The sequence below is a fragment of the Tetrahymena thermophila genome (genome assembly GCF_000189635.1).
Source record: "Tetrahymena thermophila SB210 genomic scaffold scf_8254576, whole genome shotgun sequence".
NCBI lineage: Eukaryota > Ciliophora > Oligohymenophorea > Hymenostomatida > Tetrahymenidae > Tetrahymena > Tetrahymena thermophila.
Genome location: NW_002476347.1, coordinates 18,036 through 32,045, shown reverse-complemented (window position 1 = coordinate 32,045; position 14,010 = coordinate 18,036). Strand labels below are relative to the sequence as shown.

General features: G+C 20.6%; 2 protein-coding genes across 2 annotated transcripts; both read right to left on the bottom strand. All coding sequences in view use genetic code 6, as the record gives it.

Moving 5' to 3' along the window:
• Window positions 1–5,097: 5,097 nt before the first annotated feature.
• TTHERM_00912130 (hypothetical protein) lies at window positions 5,098–6,285 on the bottom strand (the record flags this gene model as incomplete). The annotated part of the gene is made up of 3 exons (XM_001020182.2): window positions 5,098–5,116; window positions 5,164–5,393; window positions 5,455–6,285. 3 exons carry the CDS (start codon window positions 6,283–6,285, stop codon window positions 5,098–5,100), a joined length of 1,080 nt encoding a protein of 359 aa, XP_001020182.2.
• Window positions 6,286–9,432: 3,147 nt separating this feature from the next.
• Window positions 9,433–12,347, bottom strand: TTHERM_00912120 (transmembrane protein; the record flags this gene model as incomplete). Its single annotated transcript, XM_001020181.2, has 4 exons — window positions 9,433–9,563; window positions 9,620–9,837; window positions 11,107–11,351; window positions 11,472–12,347. The coding sequence occupies 4 exons, from the start codon at window positions 12,345–12,347 to the stop codon at window positions 9,433–9,435; spliced, it is 1,470 nt and encodes a 489-aa protein (XP_001020181.2).
• Window positions 12,348–14,010: the final 1,663 nt, after the last annotated feature.

Below are 14,010 nucleotides of genomic sequence, written 5' to 3'. Positions count from 1 at the left end.
GATACATTATTAGACTATTATAAGAATATGTCTGATATCAATACATCATTATTATTAACAAGTGAAAATAAGTTTGTTTAAGTAATATTTATTATTTAAATTTATTTAATGATTACTTTTGTATTATTAGATATATTAAACATAACATTTTGAAAATTAAAATTGCTTATAAAAATATTTTCTATCACAACAAGTTTAGAGTTTGTGATAGCTATCTAATTTTATTATTCATTTAATATTGTATTATTAATTGTTATGTTTTGAATTACAACCTTTTCAAAATTAGATAAAATCAAAGAATTATTTAAATTTAAATTTATGTTTACCATTTAAAAGTTGTCCATAAAACTGTTTTTATTCAAGATAATTTAGTTATAAATAGATAAATTCATTTGTTTTAATTAAAGATTTTGTATATTATTCTAAAAATCATTAATCTAATTCCAGAAAATACTATTTTATTCAGAGTCTGATTAAATTATTAAAGTATTTGTATAATTTGAATCGTTTTTCAAAGTTTATAATAAGCTTAAGTCAATATCTTAAATGTATTATTAATTATAATACTGAATGCTTATGAGAGATGGTATGTATTAACTGAATTAATTTGAGTTAAAAGCTTAATTTAGTGCTATTTTTGTATAAATATTTTCTTAGATTCTATTTTATTATTGAATTATAATGCTACAAATTTTACTCTATGATAAAGGAATAATTGAATGATAAATATTTTAATAGGAAGATAATATCAACTCAAGATAAACAAGTCCATTTTAATCTTATTGAATTTACATATTTTACAATTTCTAATCATTTTAATTTATTTCTTGAATCAATTCATAACTTTTATTGTAATTCATTTTTATGATGCTAACTTTACTTTTTTGTAAGACTATAAAATAATTATTGTAATTTAATTTTACGAAATTAGTGATTTCTGAAAATCCCGAATTTATTGTTGGAAATTAGGGTTAAAAGCTTAGAGCATTATAAATGATTACATCATTTGGGCAAATAGAATAAATAAAATCCATATCATAGGAAATTATTGCTTATTTTATACAAGCATTTTAAATAGTAGACAACATTTTTAAAGAATAGTTAAATATTTGAGTGGTTCCAATATTATTAATGACATATATCAACTATCTAAAGGGATCATTAACAATATTAGTAATTTTGATAAATTCTTGTTTTATTGAGTAATCTACTTTCTAGGATTCAAGATTAAGAAGTTGTATTTCAAAATAATTTTCTTAATATAGTATTATACAAAGTTGTTTAGATTCATTTGTACTAGGATCGTTACTATTTTATTTCTCTTCATACTCAAAAGGTATGTTCCACAAATTATTTTAGTAATCTTAAAACTTCTTTTTCTAAAGTTTTAATGCAAATTTTACAGTTGAATTGTTAGAATAAGTTAATTAGTAATTAGATTACTTAATAAAATTAAAAATTTAAATCATTTTAGGTGAAATTAAAATAATGTAATCGCTAAATATAAGTGTCTAAATTATATTATTTATAGAAAAGTTAGTTTGATAGATTTCAGTCAGAAGATTTTTAGTTAGATCTATTTTATATAAAGAAGAGATTCTATCATAAAATAGAAATATTTGATTTTATTGATTATCGTAAAAGTAGTGGTCAGTAAAATCTTATAATGTTATGTTTTAAATTAAATTTAATTATTCTTTTAACAAATCAGGTTAAATAATACTCAGCTTGTTATATGTTAGATAAATGAATTGATTTTTTGGAATTTATATGAGTTATGTAAAATATGGATATATATTAGATGGTACTGGATCAAATAATAAAGTATCCATTAACTAAGAGTTTTTAAAAAGATTCAAAGAAAGATTAACAGTACTATAATATACCAAATATTTTTCTTCATAAATTATTGTTTGAATATTCTGATATTGAAAGAGGTTTATTTCACTAGCATAAATAATCTCATTTAAATCAAAAGAAATTATTGAATCTTGAGTTTCTGCTATGAGTATTGATTGCTTAAAATTTATAAATATTGAATTTATTGGATTTATACTGAAATCTTTTACAGAAATTGTTTCCATAAATTACATACTAGGAAACTAAAAGGCTGATATAAAATAATCCTAGTATATGAATATAACACTTTTAAACTCATCCATGATTATTCCTTGAATATTTCTTATATTTATTCTAAAAGTTGTAATACTTTTAGTCAAATAATTTAAAAGGTATATTATAGGAGAGTTATCAATTATAATTAAGCTGTTTTAATTTTTATAATAGTAAGAAGCACCTTTACTAAATTGGCTAGAAGTTTCGTATGTAAAACATTGTAAAGTACCAGTGGCATTAACAATATTTATTTGGTTTATTTCACCAACAAGTCCAATTAATATGTTATTATCTAAATCATAATAAATATTTGTGGAATTTTACTTAAATTCAAAAATATATTTTTATGTAAAATAGTTTTTGTGGCTAAAATAAAATGAATTTGGACTATAAAAATATACGATCAAATAACCATCTATATCAACTATAGGGATGCTCTTTAAGGCATTATTTAACGAAAGTAAGTTATCCTATTTTAAAATATTTTAAATTAATATATTTTACTTCTAACATTCTCTTAAAAATTAGGTTAATAAATAAAGTTAAGAAGCTAAATCTAAAAAAATATTATTTAATTTTCTATTATTATTTGAATTTATAAAATGCCATCCCTCGATTACACTTTATTTAATCTCTTTTTTGAGTAGATGGGTTCTTACTTAATACAGGGGGATGTATAAGTAACTGGAAAAATTAAGAAAAATTAATACTATAATTCAAATATAAAATTGATAGAATTTAAACAAAAATAATTATTATTTTACATTTAAAAAATCTGCAATAGGCTAGCCTGTTCCCAAGTCAAAAATTTAAAGCACAGGATAGTAAACGACAAATAAGCTTTAATCACAGTTTAAATAAAATTAGTCTTAAACGTTTTAATAATCAAAACTTGATACTTGAATGATGTCAGAAATTGTTCCATCATTCACCTACATAATATTAAAAAAAAAATAAACTTTAAATAAATTAAAATTTTTAATTACATTTATGATTTAAAAATTAGAATTTTATGTCAAAAATACAATTAGATTTTGTAATTAGCAATATTAATATTGCTATATATTGTATTAGGCTTAATAGATTAATGAAATTTATGTTTTGTTTTGAGAGTCATATAAATAAAATGTGTTATTTATTACATAAATAAATCTTAATAAATCCCAATCTAAGATTTTAATCTAAAGATTCACTTGCAAATCTATATCTATCACTTAAATTTACTAAATTCCTTTGAGAAAGTTATAAATATATAACTATTTTGTGCTTTAATCATAAATAGCTATATAATTATTTTCAATTTGTTAATCTTATATCGTTTAGTATTATGTTATATTTAAAACATCAAATGGTTAATTAAGCAAATTATAATACCAATAAGCACCTTATTTGGATTAAAAACAGTGGATTGAAGTATTATCATCAAATACAATTTTTCCAAGATAATTATCTTATTCATATGATGTTTTCACTACAATCATATTTTTTGTATCTATTATGTCTTAAGATTTTTTAATATATTGAGTGCTTTCTATAAAATAAAAACTAAATTGGGATTATAGGTATAAGTTGAGACTTGTTTTTGATGGTATTGATTCAAATTATCTTAATTCCATATCAAACTTATGAAAATTATTTTATTCATAGAAATAAACATACTTATCATCATACACTAAATCCTTATATGTGATTAACAAATATTAGTTAGGATATTAAATACCTAAATTTAGAATTAATAAGCTTTAAAGATCAGGTGAATAAATATATATATCAGACTACTTAAAAATGAATATTTCGTTTGTTTTTTTACAGACCAGAGAAGGAAGATTAATAGGATATATCTAAAGAATTACTTAATTGTATACTTCCAATTAACTTAATGAAAAAATATAGCAATTATTGTTATAATCTATCAAATATATTAAATTATTTTAAGATATTAAAGGATAAATTCCATTATTTATCGTCCAAAATGATAAATAGCTATAACCAAAATTATAAATCTATATTATTTAGTGTGTCTATAAATCAATTAAGTAAAGAAGTAATGAGTATTCTTCATCGTAAGTTAAATACGCAATTTAAATATCATTTATTATTATAAAATTACTCAGAGAAAAATAATTTTCAGATGGATTGTCAACAATATTTTGTTATGTTTTTAAATTATAAATTTAAGGAACATCGATTATTATTAAAATTTCAATCTTTGAAATATAAAAATATTTACTCATTAATTAACCATAACCTCTTTCATACTAATAAGATAATATCTACTTCTACTCATTTAAATTATATATGTATTCATATACAATTGTGTCAATAACTTAGCTTACTAAAAAATATTTTTCATTAATATTTACAACTCTATCAAATTAGGTAATATTGTCTGAGAGATAAAAATAAATAAATTATGTATTTATTCCTGGGTTCTTTTACAAATTAGTGAGAGGATATTATATATTTATATTACCAATTTATTAATTTAAGTAAATCTAATTTCCGTCATATAGATTAAAAGAATTTGAAGTTAAATTACTGAAAATAATCATTTAATTTTAGTTCGGTTAATCTGTTTTATCATAATAAAGTTTTACTTGTTGTAGGGGATTTATAAATTAGATTTTGTATTAAAAAGTAATAGGGGAATATTATACTCTTATTTATTAGTAAAATGAATCATCTGTATTTAAAATCTAAGTTAAAAATATACTAATATTATTATTTTCCTCAAAAATAATATTTGATATAGTTGTTTAATTATTTATTTAAGATGATTTAATTTACTTCAGTAAATTTTCAGTTAAAATTAGTTAATCTGTGTATCTATATTTTTCTAAATATTGTGTGATATTAAGAAAGTATAACGAATCATTGATAAAGAAAATGAAGGAGGAATTAGAAAAAGTATTTTCCTAAAAGCTAAATTAGTCTTTTATATATAAGTTTATTGGAATTGTTTCCGTGATTTAATCAGATTAATCATTTAGGATAGCTATTTCTAAATTTTAGTTATCATTATTATATTATAATAAGCAATTTAATTACTTACTATAATATACAATTCTAGAATATGAATTGTTTAGGAGTTCAACAGATTAAATTTGAAGATTAAAATCATTATCAAATTAAATCTTTTATACTTGCGCAAGACCATGAATTTAACCAATTTAGATTAAAAAATCTTATTTTTATTATACTTAAAGTGAGGATATAGATGAGTAATTTAGTGTTTTATTTAAAATGGCTAATGACCTGTCTTCTTATAACTCCATTATCTTTAATTAAATAAAAATATAAAATATGTTATTTAAAATTAAAAATGTATAATTAATTTACCATAGAATTTACAAAATCTATTTGTATAATATAGTTTGTCTTTGTCTTCTTTTCAATTTAAATAAATTTTATCAGAAAGTTATAGGGTAGAGTTTATTTATTTAGATTATAATTTAGTGCATCATACCAAAATATGTCATAAATTTCATTGAAACCTAGAAAAACTATTTAGTTTGCTTAATCTATATATTAAACATTTTGATCGTAAGCTAAATTAGTTTAATTGAATACAACATTCATAGTCTCAAAATCAAACACAACTAAACTGTTATCAGCTGTACAACCTCCAAAAGAGCCAACTATGAAACTTTTTTAGAGCATTTCCTCGCCAAAAAACATATACTCTGAATAAAAATTTGGCATATTTTATAAGATTTAGACTGAAATTATATTTAAATTATTATCCATTAATAAGAATGTGCAATGAGTTGCTCTAACCAAATATTGATTCTTGTTTATTTATTCTATCTATTTTATCCTTTTATCAGAATAGGGCATGAAATAATCATTTGCTTAAATGCATTAAATAGTCTTTTCACAAATTTTAGTTGTTTCATTCTAATAATAAGATGGAGGACAACTAATAACGCATTAGTCTTAACTATATGGGGCTAGAATATATGACATGTTATTCTAGCAAATGTTTTATTATAGCTAGCACTAATTTTAAGCTGAATTAAGAGTCAAATTCACATCGCACTAAAGACATATTTAATGGATATCACATTTAACGCACCCAGGTACTTAGCATTTAACGCATTGTTAGTTTTCATCATTTATTTCGCCTTTTTAGCAGCTTTATTAGCAAGTAGAACTATCTTATGAACTCATAAAAAAGTTCTCATTGCAATTAACACAAGAATCCTAATAGATATTGTAACAGCTTAAACATCTGCTTGAACATTCAACGCACTGCTATGCTATGGCATCATATATTTAATTACCTTTGCATTTTAACGCAATTACTAAATTTAAATTAAAAAGTAGTAAATAAGCAATTCTCTACATCTACCTAAGGGTTTTCAATTAAAGTTTCTATTTTATTTGATTAAGAAATTTGTTTTCTAATTTTTTAAAAGGAACTTTTGATAATTTTATTATAACAATTATTTAAATGGAAAGGTGATCTTTTTATATAGGCTAATTTCATATGAAGATAGTGTATTTAAAAACTAAAAATAGAGTTAAAGTTAAGAATAATAAAAGTTATTTTAAAATTTATAAATAAAATTGAGTTTCATATTTTTAATTAGATTTTTTTTACAGTAAATATTTTTGTTAGTTATTAATTAGATTTTATTTTTAAAATATTTAATATCAGAAATTCAAATTTAGATATGCACTTTCTAGTATCCTAATAGAATTATAACAATTATTTAAATGGAAAGGTGGTCTTTTTATATAGGCTAAATTCTTATGAAGTTAGTTAATTTAAAAACTAAAAATAGAGTTAAGTATAATAAATGTTATTTTAAAATTTATAAATAAAATTGAGTTTTATATATTTTTAATTCGATTATTTTCAGTAAATATTTTCATTAATTATTAATTAGATTTTATTCTTAAAATATTTAATATCAGAAATTAAAACTTAGTTATGTATGTTTATTTCCTATACATTAATAGTTATTACATTTAAAATCAAAGCAATAAGCAATTTTCGTTATAGAAGAATAAATAATCTTTCTCTTACTTAATTTGATTAAGAAATTTGCTTCCTATTTTTTAAAAGGAATTTTTATCAGCTTTTTTTATAATAATAATAAATTTCTAATGCTCATTTTATTTCTTTTGCAGTTAATTAAAAAACTAATAATAGACTTAATGTATCTATTTTTGGAAAATTTAAATATAATGAAAATAACTATTCATAAAATCCAAGGTTATTTATATTTTAATTGTAAAAAGGATATAGATAATATAGCTCACTAAACAGAGAAATAATAATATTAAAGTGAGGATACAGAGTAATGTAGTGTTTTATTTAAAATGGCTAATGACCTGTCTTCTTATAACTCCATTATCATTAATTAAATAAAAATATAAATTATGTTATTAAAAATTAAAAAAGAATAATTAATTTATAAATTAATTTCTAAAAATAGAGTTAAGTATAATAAACGTTATTTTAAAATTTATAAAAAAAATGAGTTTCACATATTTTTAATTCTGTTATTTACAGTAAATATTTTCATTAATTATTAATTAATTAGATTTTATTTTTAAAATATTTAATATCAGAAATTCAAACTTATATATGTGCTTTCTATTATCCTAATAAAATTTATAAGCCATTATGCAATAAGATCATATGATTAATTTCCTATACATTTTAATAGTTACTACATTTAAAATCAAAGCAATAAGCAATTTTTTTATAAAAGGATAAATAATTTTTCTCTTATTTAATTTGATTAAGAAATTTGCTTCTTATTTTTAAAAGTAACTTTGATTAGTTTTTTTTTTAAATAATAATAAATTTCTAATGCTCATTTTATTTCTTTTGCAGTTAATTAAAAAACTAAAATTGACTTAATCAATCTATTTTTGGAAAATTTAAATATAATGAAAATAACTATTCATAAAATCCAAGGTTATTTATATTTTAATTGTAAAAAGGATATAGATAATATAGCTCACTAAACAGAGAAAGTAAAATATAATATAATTAAAATGAGGATACATATGAGTAATGTAGTGTTTTATTTAAAATGGCTAATGACCTATCTTCTTATAACTCCATTATCATTAATTAAATAAAAATATAAATTATGTTATTTAAAATAAAAAAGTGTTATTAATTAATAAATTAATTTACCATAGAATATAAAAGTTATTTGTATAATATAGTTTGTCTTTGTTGTCTATTCAAATTAAATAAATTTTATCAGAAAGTTGTTGGGTAGAATTTATTTATTTAGATTTTAATTTAGTGCATCATACCACCCTTGAAAAACTATTTATTTTGCATAATCTATATATTAAACATTTTGATCGTAAGCTAAATTAGTTTGATTGAAAAAAACATTCATATTCTCAAAATCAAACACAACAAAACTTTTATTAGTCGTAAAACCTCCAAAAGAGTCAATTCTTCACCATATACTATATACATTGAATAAAAATTTGGTAAATTTTGTAAGATTTAGAATGAAATTATATTTAAATTACTGTCCATTAATAAGAATGTGCAATGAATTGCTCTAATTAAATATTGTTTCTTGTTTATTTATTCTATGTACTATATCCTTTAACCAAAATAGGAAATAGAATAATCATGTATTTAAATGCATTAAACAGTCTTTTCACAAATTCTAGTTGTTTCATTCTAATAATAAGATGAAGGACAACTAATAACGCTTTGGCCTTAATTATATGGGGCTAAAATATATGATATGTTATTCTAGCAAGTGTTTTGTTATAGCTAGCACTTATTTTAAGCTAAATTAAGAGTCAATCTCACATTGTACTAAAGACATATTTAAAAATATCACATTAAACACATATTTCTTTCACTTATTTAGCAGCTTTATTAGAAAGTAGAACTATTTTATGAACTGATAAAGTAATTTTCATTATAATTAATACAAGAATCCTAATAAATATTGTAACAGCTTAAGCATCTGCTTGAAATAAACTCTAAAACCTGAAAAAAAAATTTTTAATTAAATTAATTAAAAGAAGATCTGTTGCTGAAATAAGCTTGAGCCTCTTAGGTTGACAAGATCAGATATTTAATTAATTAAAATTAACTATAACTAAAATATGTCAAAAGACATCAGACAAAATGAATTAACTTAATAAAATTTTATATATTATTTTCAACATTTAAAAATATAAATTTATCTAATTGAATTGGACAAGAAACTCATATAAAAAACACAAATTTATTTTTACTTATATTTAATAGTTAGTTAATTAAACATAAATAATTTCTATTAAAAGTAATCTACTTATTTTTTTATTAACTTTATTATTTCAATTATATTCAATTTTTTAATGGATAATTTCATTAGTTGCGCTTACTGAACAGATCTCATCTTCTTAGGTATATTTTAATTTTTCTGAAGTTAGTTCCATTCCCTAACTAGACTCATTCTAAATTCTATCTACATATTTTAAAGATATTAGTAATATATTTTAAGAATATAAAAATAATAAATACTTAAAGGACTTAATCTAGTTTTTCTACTGTAGTAAGACCACTTATCTCTCATCTTATTTAATGAGTTAATCTTTAAAAAAAATGGATTTTTGGTGCTATCTTATGAATTAGTTTGCTTATCTAATTATAATTTTATGTTTTGTGTAGTTTATTATTAAGGTGAGTTTCTTTGTATATTAAAATGAGATTGCAAAGTTTATTAACTATAAAAATCATATCTTTTTAAATATTAAATAAGTTTTTAAATTTTTTTTTTTACTTATTTAAATTTAATTAAATATTTTATTTTTTTCTTATTTTCAATTTGAATGTTTTCAAATTGAGTTGGAAAATTACTTTTTAAAGAAAATAAAATTTTTTGAAATATATTTCTATCATCTTTATCGCTTGAGATACTAATAAAAACTATACCTAGCAATATCTAGTGAATAAATAAAAGGTTTGGTATAATTAATAAGCCAATCATTACTATTTAATAAATTAAATTTTCGTTATTAACCTATTAATAAATAGTAGATAGATTTAAAGTATATGAGCACAGCAAAGTTGATTTCTACAGTGAATTGTTAAAGCTTTATATCTAATATGGCTTAGCATTGAAGATTAAGTAAAATGAAAAAAATATTAAACCATTCAACAAGCATACCTTTGATATTTTAAAAGTTATTATAAAATATTTCTAATAATTTTTTAAATTTTACTTTTAGAAATGGCTGTTATTAGAGTATAATCCCAATAAAAATTAACAGAGATTTATAGATTAGTTTACCGAACTCCCAATAATAAAATTTTTCTTTGTATCCTGCAAATATAAATGAATATTTACATACACTAAATATAGAGGACTTTTATTAATTTTTAAAGTCTCTAATTTTTATTAATAAGTAAAGAGGAATTACTAGTAACCAAATCGTTAACATTGGTATTGAGTAATAATAGATAAAAGGTTTATGCCACTTATCATCAAAGCATTAAATATTTATATCAATATCTAAATATTCTTTATTTGCTATTTAGATGCAGTTAATAGACCTGCTTAAAAGTGTGATAACCATAGGTAAAAAGTAAAAATAAATAAATAGAAAAGCTGTAGTTCTATAGTTTAGCATAATTTTATTTTTTTTAAATATGCTATATAATATTCCAACAGTAATATAAACAATTAATAAGATAAGAGGTAAAGCAAATGACCATAAAGATTAATAAAACCACAGTGGCTGTAAGTGTTTTTTCTTAGAAAAAACGCAATTTATAGATTTACTAGCATATTATAGAGAATTTCCTAAAAACTAAACAGGTAATTAAAACGAAATAGGTATATTAACCTAAAAGGATATTAATAATGATAAGATTTAAATATGGTCTGTCATAATTTTAGATACTATTTATGGCCTATCTAATTTACTTACTAATATGATAAAAATTTAAAAAAATGTAAATATAATATTTATTATTTACATGTTGATCCTAAATAAATTATATCTAACCTCTAAATGTAATAGCCAGCTAGCTTTGATTAAAGTTTTGAAATTATATTTTTTAAAATATAGAAATTATATGTAGAAATTAGCAAAAATATTATTAAATTTTGGGCAAAGATAAGTTATGCATTTTCTTCGCATATAGAGCATTGGCCTGGTTTTAATATTTCAGAGTATCTTTATTTCCAAACTTCTCCATATATATCACAAGATTAGCAAAGAGTACCTACGTAACCTTCAACACAACCATACTTTATATTATTTATAGTTATTTAACAAGTTAACTTAATATTTAAAACTTAAACGTAAAATAATAAAAGATTTTTTAATTATTTTATAATTAAATTTTTGAATTATTATTTTTATATTACCTTTGAGTTTTTGGATTAAGACTAGCATGACATTGGATTATACTAACAATAAGCTATTTGATCTGTCATCTCGCTTTCCCTCCAGTAACCACTCTTTAACTTTATTACTGAGCCATAGCATGAAGTTGCCGCTATAGGGCATTACTAGCAATCAGTATCTGTAGTATTTAAAGAATATTTTCCATCAGGACATTAATTACACACAATAGAATGGCCTTAATCTTTTTGAATTTCTCCTATAGAACAACTTGCAAAGTCAATAGTTATATTTTGTTTTAACTATCCATCTTAAATTACAATATTTCCATATGAATCTTATAGTTGTTGAATTGAATTTGAAACAATTTAGAGAACCATACTTTTGTATGGTTAATAAACAACTTGCGCATTCAAATTAAATCCACCATTTACAAATTCTTATTATTAAAGTTATCCTTAGAGCTATATTTAATCATTTTATTGATCCCATTTCAAAGAAATAATAATTTATTTAATTTGAGATTATATATCTTAGGTTAATTTGTTGAAATCTGATTCGCCAATATTAGGAATAAACATAGGGTTATCTTCTTCATCTAGTAATTAGATTTTATTTAATAAAATTACCTATCCACTCTTGAATAGACTTATTTTAACATTATCCATTTCTTATTCAATAAAGCTTCCTTTTGGAATTTAAATGTTCTTAATGTTAATACTAATTTTTCTTAAAGTAGATCCCAAATTTTTACCATATATTAGAGCTTAATTATTCTTAATTGTATTATTATTGTTTAACCCCTATTTAAGGTCTAGAATAAAAGATGGTATCATTTGTTGATAATAAACGCCTCCACCTAGAGCAGCTCTATTCTATGAAATTGATGTATTTACCATAATAATATCTGTATTTTAAACACTAATTGCTCCTCCAGTTGAAAAAAGAGCTTAATTTTATAAAAATATTGAATCGTAAATGTTTAATAAGGTCCAATACTAAATATTTTAAATAAATAAAGCTCCACCTTAAAAATATAAGCACTTATTCTAAACAAAAATACCATTTTGTATAGTTATATTTACGCTTTCAATAACATAAATTGAACCTCCCGATCCCAGTATATTCGTATTATTTTTTACTTAAAAATTAGTGAGAGTTATTGTTTAGGATTCCATTATAAGTAAAGCAGATGATCGATCAGTACTATTAAATAAATTATCTTTTATTTAAATTTAATCTAAAAGTATGTTATCTATAGCCATTAAATAGATTAAATTATCATTCAATTATAGATTACAGTTAATAAATTTAGAGTTTAATATATAGGCTAGTCCACCCTAAAACTAACTGTTCAAAGAAATAAAATGTAAATCATTACTAAAGCAATAAATATTTTATATTTTAAAATTATTAAACTAAAATATTTAAATAAAACTATAGTAGTTTGATATGGAATTTTTGACTGTAATATCATCCATAATTACATCGTTTGCTTTTATAACAATGCAACTATGTTAAATATAATTCAATTTAAGAAATTCAAGATCGTAAATACTAGATGCCCCACTATCAATTTATAAAAAAATATCTGTTGAATTAAATATTTTTAAATTTCTTATTTCATTTTACATTTGTAAAATTTTTTGATTTTGTATTTAAGCTGAGCTAATTTTTATTAATTTTATTTAATTGCTTTCATTTACTTCTATTTTTTATATTTTTAAGTCAACAGTACCAAGAATTTATAATAGACTTGTATTTTAACCTTAATTTATTTAAATATTATTTACGTTCAAACTATTTCCTAAATTAATTTAAAACATATTTAGGTAATTTGATTGCTATATGGATATGTCTTCTATCTCAACCATCTAGTTGTTAAATAAATAAAATATATTATTTTAATTTGAGTTTTAAATGTAAATCTGTCTTAAAATAACATGACTGTTATTATTTAAAGTAAACAACATATTTTTGCTTTAAATACTATCTATTTATATATTTTCTATCACTACAAATTAGCAGTTTTCTATTATTATTGAGTTATTACCTTAACTTTGGTAAAATTGTATATTTTGTAATAATACACTTTCAAAATTTGTTAAATTTAATTAGTTTCCAACATCGAGAGTCACATTTGTCATCTGTAAATGTTTAATTTATTTATTTTAATTTAATTATATACTATCAATTATAAATAGACTCATTTATCTAATAATTAAATTAAATGTATATTAATATGAATTTCCTATATTATTATTAAACCAAAAAATATTGCTTTGTTCTTAATTTGATTATAAAACTATGTTTAAGTCATGATTATAATTAACTTATGATTTTTCTAATTAGATAAAATTTAATTCTTCTATATACTGTTAATCATAATAGTCAATTTAAATTTAGGAGAGCATTTAATTACTGTTTATAAGCTATTTAGTTATTTAATTTAAAGAGATTTCTGTATAAATATATTCTAGTTCTCTATTTTTCTATTAAATGTTAATAAAGCAATTTTATTTATTATTAGAATTAGAATATAAGGGTATTGTTGAGTGAATT